The sequence below is a fragment of the Amblyomma americanum genome, chromosome 7 (genome assembly GCF_052857255.1).
Source record: "Amblyomma americanum isolate KBUSLIRL-KWMA chromosome 7, ASM5285725v1, whole genome shotgun sequence".
NCBI lineage: Eukaryota > Metazoa > Arthropoda > Arachnida > Ixodida > Ixodidae > Amblyomma > Amblyomma americanum.
Window position 1 is genome coordinate 172,880,400 of NC_135503.1, and position 12,735 is coordinate 172,893,134.

At 45.2% G+C, this 12,735-nt stretch overlaps 1 protein-coding gene across 1 annotated transcript in view; it reads left to right on the forward strand.

The window, feature by feature from the left end:
- LOC144097587 (uncharacterized) overlaps positions 1-11,547 on the forward strand; it is a 162,861-nt gene extending 151,314 nt beyond the window's left edge. Inside the window, exon 4 of the mRNA XM_077630258.1 lies at positions 11,247-11,547. Within this exon, the coding sequence (XP_077486384.1) occupies positions 11,247-11,447 (201 nt within the window). The 3' untranslated portion in view covers positions 11,448-11,547. The remainder of the gene's footprint in view (positions 1-11,246) is intronic.
- The last annotated feature ends 1,188 nt before the right edge of the window (positions 11,548-12,735 follow it).

Below are 12,735 nucleotides of genomic sequence, written 5' to 3' on the forward strand. Positions count from 1 at the left end.
TCTCGCTACTCAGCGATTGAACGCGAATGTTAGGCGATAGTCTAGGCTCTTGAGAAATTTCACATATTCTTATACGGGACATTCTTCATCATTCAGACAGCCGCCGTGGTGGCTGAGTAGTTATGGCGCTCGGCTGCTGGCCCGAAAGACGCGGGTTCGATCCCGGCCGCGGCGGTCGAATTTCGATGGAGGCGAAATTCTAGAGGCCCGTGTACTGTGCGATGTCAGTGCACGCTAAAGAATCCCAGGCGGTCAAAATTTCCGGAGCCCACCACTACGGCGTCTCTCATAGCCCGAGTCGCTTTGGGACGTCAAACCCCTATAAACCATAAACCATCATCATTCAGACTGACCACCAACCCTTGCAATATTTAACAAAGGCAAAGCACTTGAACAGCAGGTAAATGTGTATACCTTTCGGGTAGAGTACATCAAGGGCTCAGAAAACGTAGGCGCCGATTGCATGAGTCGTTTGTAAATTACCGAAGGGTTATGCCCAATGTACAGTGTTTCTAACCGGTGTGCTTACAATGGTTACATGTGCAAACGAATGGGGTAGTGTTTGTGGGTTGTTTTTCTTCTTTCGTTCTCTGGTTATGTGTTGTTCAGTGGGTACATGTTCACCTTTATGGTACAGACGTGTTTAAAGTTTGCGTCTTAAGTTTTTATGGTTCTTATTTTCACTTTCTCTACATGTGTAAAGTTTGACCCCATGTTTTTTCGTGCGCGTTTCTATGTGCCTCCATGTGTCACAGTGTAAAGTACCTTCATAGGCTTCAGCACCGTTTAATTTGTCTGTTTACAACATGAACACAAGTGCTGTATGCACCAACGGCAGTTTTCCCTATGTGAAAGAACATTTTCGAAGGCGGTCATATGTGAAGTGCGCAAAAGATCCTCGGGGAATTTTTGAACGTGGTGCGTGGACAGTGGTTCGTCGGAAAGCGGAGCGCTGCATGTGCCAGCCCAGCGCTGTGCGTGTACGAGTGCGAATGGTGTGTGCGAGGCAACGGCGACAAAGAGCGCGGCGAGCACGAGGCGTGGAGAGCTGACGTGTCAGAAAACCGAGGTGTAAAGGAAGACAGAGCAGCGGAGATCGGGTCATTCAAGCGTGGAGGTGGCAGCCGTCGGACGTTGGGTCCGTGCTGGCGTGACCTCCGTTGGATCATCGACGTAAGCCTCCTGCGTTCTTTGCTAATGTGGAGGTGGCAGCCGATAGACTAAAGCTCCGTGCTGCCGAAAGGCACACTTGGATAGCCTACTTTAAGCCTCTGGCGTTTCGAGCCGCCGTCGACGGGATCTGGCTACGATTCTCCTGCCAAGTTCTTCGGGCTCTTGACGAGAGACCACCGGAGTCTCGCTGTGTTCCCCTGCGCTCCTAATACCACCTGGCTCACTTCCGTCGCTTCCTTACACGCATCGCCAGCGACACGTTGCACTACATCAACCCGTGTTCGCCCTGTCTGCAAGGCATCCCCGCTTCGCCTGGGACGCTCAGTACCTGGTGGACTCTTTCCTTCTATTCTGAAGTGTTGCACGCTTGCTGAGCATGTATTTTTATTGTTGGCATGTGCGTGTCTTATTGGCCCCTTTTTCTTTAAATTAATAATACCGCTTCGTTTTGTTTTCGTTGATCTCTTTGTTCCCTAGTCCTCTTGTTAGAACTTGCACGCGATAGCGTTTCCCTTCGGAAAGTCGAGGACGCGCAACCAATTCGCGACAAAGTGAGCTTCCTCTTTTTCGCGAGCTCTTTGGAACGCGGAAAAGGGTCACATGAGATACATCGTGTAGAAAACAATTTTTTTTTTACATTTTTGAGACAGGGGCAACCTGCGTATCTATTGAAAATCGGTTTAATGTAGAGCTGAAAGAGCTGGCGGCGTAACCGTTACACAAACTGACCCAGTTGCGTTGGTACCAGAACGGACTTCCAGAGCGAGCACGAGCTCTCCAACGCGAGCGGCAGCCGGTCGCGGAGGCCGGCCGAACCTCTTTGTGTCGTCGTTGATGATGGCGCACTATCGTTTTCTTCATTGCAACTGCCCCGGCGACAAGAGGGAGCCATCCTGGCGACTGAAGGCGAAGAGATGACAAGAGGGTCTTAGTACGGCTTGAGCCGGCTGACAAGAACAGTTTCGCTGCCCCGACAGCGGTGATCCAAAGAGGGGGTCACGGGCTCGACGGTTTAGTTCATAGGTGACGTGCGCTCCAAGACAAGGTAAGGACCCTGGTACTTAACAGCAATCTTGAAGGCAGCCGGCACAGACAACCACACGAGCGAGTCAGTGGGAAAGTCATGGGCGGACTGGCCGTGGTCACTCGCATATGTGTGGAGGCCTTGTGTGGTACTCGTTAACGAGCGAGCTAGCTGGCGGCACTGCTCGGCATGACGTGCGACGTCAGAGAGGAAAGTGCATTCCGAGCTGTTGGGGTGGTACGGAAGGATGATATCCAGGAGACAAGAAGGTTCACGGCCATATAAAATAAAGGACGGAGAAAGACCGGTTGTGACTTGAGAGGCAGTATTGTAAGCATAAGTTAAGAATGCAAGTACTTGATCCCAAATGCAGGCGTCAGAGGAAATGTACATGGCGAGCATGTCTCCAAGAGTCCGGTTGAAGCGTTCAGTAAGGCCGTTCATTTGGGGATGGTAGGCAGTGGTCATGCGATGGATAGTATGGCACGCATTCAGTAGCTCGTGATGTCAGATAAGAAAACACGGACGCGGTCACTGAGCAGTTCCCGAGGGGCGCCGTGACGCAGGATGAAATGATGGAGGAGGAAGGATGCGACGTCGTGAGCAATAGCCGAGGGCAGGGCTGCCGTCTCCGCAGTCCATGGTCCACGGCAACTATAATCCAACGATTCCGGGCAGGCGTGGACGGCAAGAGACCATAGAGATCGATGCCCTTGCGATCGAAGGGGAGAGCTGGGCAAGAAAATGGCTGTAAAGGGCCGGGGGAGGGGCGAGGAGCGGACTTGCGCTGCTGACAGGCAGTGCAGCAGCGTATATAACGGCGAACAAAATTGTACATTCCACGCCAGTAGTATTGCGGGCGCATACGTTCGTAGGTTTTCAGCAATCCTGCATGAGTACTTTGCGGGTGGGAATGGTGATGCGTAGAAACTTAGAGCGATGGCGAAGAATGACCAAGAGCCATTTGCGGCCATCCGGGGGATAGTTGCAGCGATATAGTAGAGAGTCGTGAATCGTGAAATGAGAAGCTTGACAACGATGGGCCCGAGGCCGGCCGAACCTCTCCATTGTCGTTGACGGTGGCGCATTACCGTCTTCTTCATTGCACAATATATATTCCGGGTGTCCCAGCTAACTTGAAGCAAGGGTTAAAAATAAATTATTAGAGACAGGCGAGTGAAACCAGTTGCATATTGGTGACAGCCATCTTGCGCACCACGGGCAGTTTTATGTTTTGCAATTAATTGTTAGCTTAATTAGGTTACAGATCTAAGTTACTAAATACTGACTTAAGTAAACAAATTGGATTTGAAGAGTTGTGGAGCATCTCGAGAAAAAATTCAATTGAGTATTGGTATGTGGGGAAAGGAATAGGTACACTATCTGTCTCACATATCGGCAAACATCTGAACCGCGCCGTAAGGGAAGGGATAAATAGGGACCAAGAGAAGAGAGGAAGGAAGTTGTGCCGTAGTGGAGGGCTCCGGAATGATTTCGAGCACCTGGGGATATTTAACGTGCGCTAACATCCCGGAAAATTCGCCCACCGGGTGGCTGTCCGCTGAGCCGTTCGCCCCGATTCATGCTTTTGTCAACCAAAAAAGCGAATCTCAACACAACGTCTCCAAGTTCCAACAGAGTCACCTTTCAAGTCTTCGCGTCGACGATCCTAAGGTCATACCGGATTTGGATGCCGTTTTCACATTTCTAATATAATTTTTAGGTGCCAGAACACTGGACGTTGTATTCAATTAAAAATGTCTTGGGAGGACCATGTCTATATTATTGCCAGCAAACTCTCGAAAATTATTGATTTAATTTGCAGATATCGCCAACTACTGCAAACGAGGACACTTCAGGCCATATATCATTCATTTTTAGTTTTCGAATCAATTACAGCAATTTAGTGTGAGGAAAGAACTTCGCAAGAAAACATAAATAAGCTACTCGTATTACAAAAAAAAAATTTTCTGAGAATAATTGAAAATGTTCCTAGAACATTCCATACAAAAGAACTTTTTCTAAATACAAAATGCTTCCGGTAACGAAATTGTCCACCTTACGCTTAAGCCACGCTCTGAAGCGCGAAATTAATAATCACACGTCCTTCCTTCATGAACTGTCCAACATTGAAGTAAGCTATAAAGTACGCAACACAAGAAACGTCGATCAGTGGCATATTAAATCATACAGAACCACGTATGGCTGCCAAACACTTTAAAACATATTACCGCGTCTACAAATTGCTCTTTGTGTCAATAACTATAACCTGAAAACCACCTCACACAGTGAGTTTCAGAATATTTTTTTTATTTACAGACACTGCTGTGAATTTGTGAAACAAATGAACTGTAATGCATTGTTCATTGCTTTGCTTGTCATTTTATTTTCCTTGCGGGAAATACCTGTCGCGATAATTTGCAACATTGTATTGTAATTATATTGTAATATAATTTCAAAGTGTGCCACTGTTTTGTTGCCAAAGTTCCCAGCCGGGTGTCCATGGCCAGGTCAAGCGGTCCAAGAGGCCGCTTTTGCTATGGACACCCTGTCACCATGCATATTGTGGTGGTAAATAAATAAAATGAATGACTGAATGAATGAGTAGAGAATGAAACAGAGCTACCTTTTTTTTCAAGGCGAAAGCGTTTCATGGCTCATACTCGCGGTGTCTGTTCGTCCGTCTGTGCGTGACAATCTTCAACTCGATAAGGAAAAAAAATATTTCTGCATGATGGGATTTCAACCAACATCATTTCTCGCTAACGACTACGCTACTTCCTGCCAACGCATATGTCGTTCTCCTTGTCTAGGACGCTGAGGGTGTCCGCAGAAAGGCGTCGAATCAGTACGGATGCCTCCCAAATTTTCTCCACTGTATCCAGCATTTAAGATTGAGAAACAATTGTGTACTTAGCATCTCAACCACACATCAGTGACACAAGCAGCGACACCGCGCTAAAGGCTTTCGCCTCACCGCAGTTTAGGCAAACAAAGTGCCCCTGAATTTTTGCTTCTTTTTTTCAGAACTGGTTTAATTTGCAGAAACAAGATATATATATATATATATATATATATATATATATATATATATATATATATATATATATATATATATATATATATATATATATATATATATACAGTCAGCCAGCGCCTGCGCAAGGAACATATTCGCACATCAAGTCATACACATTAAGAATCGCTCAAAAATCTTTTTCCCCCTTATACAAAGATAACAATGTTTCGTTGACGTACAAACTGCATTTTTTGCTGATATAGAACGCTTCAAGCAGTTCTCTGGAAGCTCGCAACTCCTGGGCAGAATACACACTTTAGAAAAACATGGCTCACAAGAGCGCGAAGAGCATGAGTTCTGTGTGTTCGTTCTGCCTACGTCCGCGTCTTTTGCCGTGTTTAAAAGAAGTATGAACCACCAACTAGCACGCACGTCTGCCCTTGAAACGATCCTATATGCTTAGGTAAATTTGGGCCCTCTTTATTTTGTTCCACGTTTCTTTCATGTTCGCTCTGTCCCGTTCTCTTCTCTCGTATGCTTGTGTGTGTGTGTGGTTTTGGCGCCTTTAAGTTACAATGATCAATTACGATCTAGCCCAACAAGAAGCTTTCTCTTCAGCTGAATTCTCTTCAGCGTCTGTAATGTTAAGCGCGATCCGCACACTGGATGGGCCGAGGACACACCCTGCCACCCTGGTAGGTGTCACATAAATTAATTCTTGATCGCAACAGGTTGGTCACCGAATGAACGGTGCGGCCTATTGCGGCAGTGCGACGTGTCTGTCACAACGTTGCCAGCGCTAATGCATGCAGCCCACATCTCTCTCACACCACCGCCACGTAACTGAAAACATCATTGAGGCGTCCACTGAACCAGGAAGCCAGTTATGCTCCCTTCCTTCCCTCAAAATCAACGGAGTCTAGAACGTTGCCAATGCCAACGCCAATGAACACAATGAACACCGAGAGCTTTCGTTTTGTATATCCTGGATTAGCTGAGGTAATTCACAGCCTAACTTTTTGTTACCCACTGTATGATTCATGACTCAGCAATTTTTGTGGCCCATGACTCAGCACTTTTCGTTGGCGATTTCGTGCCCCTAGACTGAGCAATTTTCTGTTACCCATGACTGAGCACATTTTTGTGACTCATTTCATGAGCAATGACTGAGCACTTTTTATCACCATGACTCAGCCCTTTTGGTACCCATTTTGTGTCCATGACTCAATTCCTTCCCAAAATGTCTGCGCTCATAACCACATTGATTTCGATTCTGGTCATGACTGATGACTTCAGACTCATGAATCAATTACAATGACTCACATGACTATCAGAATGATCTGAGACTCTATTTATATACCAATTGTCATGTACATTCAATTCTGACTGAACACTTTTTGTGACCCATTTTGTGTCAACGACTTGTGATCATGACTCACGACTCTGATGACTCCGGCCATTACCACAATGATTTTGATTCTGGTCATGACTCATGACTTCAGACTCATGACTCAATTACAATGACTCACATGACTATCAGAATCATGAGACTGCAATTATATACTAATTGTCGTACACATTCAATCCTGACTGAACACTTTTTGTGACCCATTTTGTGTACGCGACTTGTGATCATGACTCACGACTCTGATGACTCCGGTCATGACCACATTGAATATGATTACGGTCGTGACTCCTTAATTCGGACTCATGACTCAATTACAGTGACTCGCATGACCATGACTGACCTGACAGTCCATTTAATACCAAATGTCAACCACATTCAATCCTGACAGCACTTTTTGTGATCCATTTTGTGTCCATGACTTATGATCATAACTTTAATGACAACGACTGAATGCCTTCCTCACACAATGACTGCGGTCTTGGCCGCGTAGATTATGAGTCTGGCCATGACTCAATTACAGTGACTCGCATGATCTGATACTGGATTTACATACTAATTGTCACAAGCATTCAACGATGGCTACAATACACTAGCTGATGACGTGATATTGTAAGACACATTTTCCTTCCACGCTTTGCGTACACAATTTGCTTAAACATTTTGCGTACACGTCAGCTATACCGACATTGCCTAGTAGTGCTTTCGCATTAATAACTGGAAACAGCCGAATGTTTCGCACGAATATTTTCGAGGCCTCCTGTACATGAATAACGACCAGAAACCATGCGCCACTCGCGCTGGAATTGGGTGCTGGCCCACTCCGTCTGCTCAGACACGGCCGGGCTCGAGTAGCGGCGGCGGCGCGAGCTTTCTACGGGCTGCGCGCTGGGGGTATTTCCTGTCTGCCTCCGCTGCGCGATCGTGGCGCTGCGACCCTACCGCTCCTCAGCCGGCGCACTGGCCGCTCGCATGTGAAATGCTGCGGCGCGTGGGCGCTTTCGCTCACTGATCGCGGTTTTGAAGCACTGGAAACTATTTCGAATCTAATCAGGCTTGTATATACTCAATCCGCAGGCCTGCGCATGCTTTGTGCATTGATGTATTCTAGTTGCATAGATTGTTTATTAGCAAAAGTGGTGTGAATTTGCACCGTATAGCAATATTCTGACGCATATCTTACGGGCACAACAGATGTTGATCACTATTCACAAAGGGTGTACACTGCCCGTTCGACTACTAATTGAAGCTGGCTGGCATATGCAGAGTGCGATGCAACCATGAACACGACTCAAACAAGATAATTAGCTCTGTTTTCATACAGTTATATTGGCTAAGAGATTTCGAGATGAAACAAATACGCCTTCCCAAGTGTTATAACCTCTCCTGCATTTGAGCAACCTTAGTTTAAATCTAACCGTTTATTTCAATCTACTTAATTCCTTAGCTTAACTCCTAGGAATGCACCCCTACTTAATTCCGACTTAAATTACTAGTTAAACTACTGCCATCTGGTTTTGGAAACATAAAAAAAACCTGAATAACCAATTTTTGTTACAGAAAAAGACAATAACGCACGTAGCTGGAATCAGTTTCACAGCCCACACCCGTCTTTTTTTCCTTGAATATAAAATTATGTTAGTTAACAATACGCGCGAATATCCATGTCCACCATACTCGAACAAAAATTTTCAATATTGGAAAACGGTAAGGTACTAATTTTTGAAAATATTGAAGGTAAAGAAATATTGAAGGCGCTGTTTAACAAATTTCGAGAAAGTACGGAAATATAGACTGCGGTTGTATAGTCTCATCAGCATGTAGAAAAAAAAAGGTGTGAACATATCATTATCGCGTTTAGGTAATCGCTGATTTGACCGAATAGCTGTTAAAATGGACTGCAAACTGAATATACAAGGAGGAGAAAGAAAATGTAAGTTCTATTCAATCCTTTGTGGTTTATAGCATACACCTACGTACATTTTACGTGCCAGTCTCACCTACGCCACATATGCAATTTGAATTCATTGCTTTCTACCGCATTCATTGTTAATAGCTTCCGACGCCGCATACGTTTTGGGAAAGATCGTACTTATGATTCAGCTGGAGAGGAACCTAGAATTTCGCCATGATGAGTGTCCATTCACCAGTTAACGCGTGCTTACATTCACTCCGCCATGAACAACCATCTGCAGTACCATTTCATTAAGAATGCGCGACAAGTGATAACCATGCCAAATAAATTTACCAGAGGGCGAATGTTAGGTTTAACCAATTCATATCTGCAATATCAACACTGCAGTCGTTTTCTCTTCTGAAACTTGAATGTGATTGAACGTGACGTCACTTACCAAACATTATCAGCCTATGGAAATCTCCGGCTTTAAGAAATTATCTACGGGCCGGTCTGCTGCACCATATACGTTATGCAGCGAACTTAGTGTTTTGCTTGGCATCCGTCGGTAATATTTGAAAGTATCGACGCTACACACTGTTTTAGAAAAGTGATATACGTATATGATTCACTAAGAGCCTAAGATTTCTACTGATTTGATTGAACAACCACCTATATTCTTGCGTGCGTACTTCCAGAGCTTGTTTACTTTGGCTGGAACTATCACCTGTTAGAGACTACGGAGTATGCGCGACAAGTGATTACCACCGGAACAAAATTGATCACAGTATAGATCGTGCAATGATCTCCGCAATACCTGCCCTATAGTCGTTTTGATTCGTGAAATGGGAGGGCTACTTATCGGTATTTTTAACAGCCTGCGCTATTTGAACAATTATCCTCTGTAGTTATATCTCGATAACGAATATTGCATGTATTGTTCTGCTTCTGCTTGTGTTTTTTTTTATCGAGGCGCCGATTGTCGTTAATCAGCGCTCGGAAGTGCGAAACCGGGCGCGCCCCACCAGCCGCCACAGACGCGAGCGGCCCGCGAACGGTAGGGTCACCGAGCCCCTAGCGGCGGCGGAGAGCGCGACTCGCATAGACGAGCCCCCATTGTCTGCGCGCACAGTGTGGAGGCCGTACGAAAGAGCGCGCGCTCCCTAGAGACCGGCCGTGGCTCAGGAAAGGAGAAGGCAGACGAATATGCCCGATGGCAAATTTCAAATTTCAAATTTCAAATATTTATTCCAACATTACACCATACAGATATAATGTCGAGGATGGCAGGCAAAAAGCCTCCTGGAGGCTTGACCGGTCCTGCATCCTGGTGTACACTTGACAGAGCAGCGGTGGCAGTCAGCTCATCAGAACACAAGAAGTGAATAAAGAAAGCCCAAAACAAAACATAGACACATTCACAAATATGTATGAAGGAGAGACAGAGATATTAAAGAAATATAAAGACAAAAATATATTACATTTTATGCAGTATAGGAACGCATGAAGGCTTTAAAGTTTGACGGGTTCATGCTTAGAATGTCGATACCCATTTCAATTAGGGAATTCAACAACCTTGGTAAATTATTCTCAAGCATCTGTTTGCTATAATTAGTTCTGTATCTCGAAACATTCCATATTTCTGTGCGGCGTGTAGTGTAGGCAGGTACATTCCGATGCAGGTTCGCGATTTTCACTAACGTAAAATTATGTTTCCTGCTGCTATAGTAAAAATCCCGCAGAAGTCTGTATGTGTAAATGTCGTGAATCTTTCTTATATTATACTTCTGGAAGAGTGGTTCAGTGTGTTCCGTAAAGGATACACTGGCAATAATACGTAGAGCCCTTTTCTGCCGAGCCGTCTGCAGAAATGAGCCGCCGGCGGATTTGATCCTCGAAGTCGCCCCTTCGTGGAGGCCCCCTCCAGCGGAAGTGGCCTAACGACCAGGAAAAAGCCTAATAAAACTTATTCCTCCTCTTCTTTAGGACGGCTCCTTCGCTGGATTAGAAAGGCACGTGTAGTTGCGCAGGCCGGTGGCACAAGCTGAGCTGCGAAGAAAAGTAAACAAGAGCGCGCCCGGACCACATGGCGCCTAGCTCGTTTCCGGCTTGAAATGTCATGTGACGGCCTCTCTAAATTTTCCCTTCTCCATATTCATCGAGCACGCTTGCTGCTACGGCCGCCGCCAAGTTTTTCTTTTCGCTAGATGGGCCCAGTCAAGCCAAGAAAGAGTTTCCTTGAGAAGGCTTTTACTGTTGTTCTAAGTGCTTGACAGTCGTCACTATAACGCGGCGCTATTCTGGCCTTTACAGATCGGCTACATATATGTATAGTTTGTTGTGCAAGGCGTACAATTCAAAAACTTTATCAGCTTTATTGTTATCGTAAAGAACCGTAACCACGGTACCAACCAGCTATTGGTGAGTCGCGATGCCCCAGATATGCTTTCTAACTTGTCTAACTGCTGCTGAATAGTGATCTCAGAAACAGATAGATTTTCATTTTAACTTTGAACCGGTGATCAAAGAACCAGTTCCAGTGCTGATGTCATGCGTTCAATTCTAGAGGGCAAAAAAATGTTTGATGCAGTGTTCTAAGCAATCAATTCATTTTTTTGGCGCTTAACAGTAATCCGCATGGCCAAAAATGTTCATTGACTGGATTTTCCAGAGGAGAGAAAATTGAACGATATTGTGTCTCACAGTGACTTTAATTCGTTCTTCCTTGCAGTGCGTATGCGACTTTGAGTGCTGTGATGAGCTTACGTGCGACGCCAACACGTGCACGGGTCACTCAAGGTTCAAGCCGGTGACACAAATGCGGCTGAACAGCGAAGTCAATAACGGCACCTCCTGGAAGATCCCTAACTCGGCGCCAGTCAGGCTGTACGCAGAACGGCACAACTATTCCAGACTTATTACTCGCAACTGAGGAAGAGGTGACACAATCCGAGAGCGACACAACCAGAAAGTTTGCGCAACTGACTGTTCGAATGAAGGCAAAGAGTTTTCGTACAGTTAATAAACTGAAAAACCTCCATATCTCCCGGTTTTCCCGCCATCGGAGCCGTATTTTCAGTGTGACATAATTTTCAGAGCTGAAAAATATTTTCACGCAGTGGTGACCGTTGCCCGGAAGCCAGGAAGACAACGAAAAGGACAGTTGAAAGGAACTCTTCATTGGAATTACACGCCCCCAACAAGAGCTGCATGACTCGGTGGCGGGGAAAGCTGCAAGCCTGCTCAGTGTTTGTCGAACAAAATACCTGCCACTTTGGGTAGTCGCCAGTTTAAAGCTGACAAAGAACTTTCGGGATACGGCTTGCAAAATGACCAAAGTAGTCTGGAACAACGTAGAATCCGCTACGCCTGAGAACGATCAATCGAGATTAATCAGTATCGTCTCTCAACACAAACAAAAAGTTAAAGCCGCGTGCCGACGGCTTAGAGGAATGAACAAGCAATCGTTCGTTACAAAGCCCTGCGTCATTGCGCCCCTTCTAGATAAACATCGACCCGATGCTTTACAATGAAATGTAATGCCGCCAAAAATAAACTGAGAGAGTTCAAGAACGATCACTGGAAATGCACGTACGCCGTCTAATAGGGCTAGTAATAAGGCTTGAGGCACACAACATGCAAAACTTCGGGGCGCCCACGGAGTCGCTGAGAAGCAGTCGCTCCGTACGCGACCACTTCGAAGTCGGGCTCTGCAAGTTAACAAAAGATCTCGGTAGAAGCTCAGAATCTTATCATTGAGCAAGCGGCGGCGAATGAGGATACCTCGAGAGATCGAACTGCCCAGATATTTCAGATCTTTAGTATTCTTTATTATTTTATATATTGTGCACACATTTTTGAGTAAATCAACGGTGAATTTTGTTTCGTGAAAATGCGAATCCTTCAGGAAAAAAATTGTAAATGACGTCAAGGCAAAGCCAGTCTTTTCATGCACAGCTGAATTTCGCGAATTTTCAAGGACGTAAAAATTTAGGTATAAAAGCCATGATGGATATATTTGGCGTGCTAAGTGAACAGATTAGAAACGGGATATAAAGCTTACTTTCCGCTATTGTGAAGATGTTTCGAAAACGGCACGTTCAAACGAGCTCGCTATTTTCAATAATTGTTTTCTCTGCAAGTATAAATCACAACTGCTTTAAATTTGCACAATATACAAGCATTGAGATACTAAAAGAGATTACCATTTTCGTGCTATA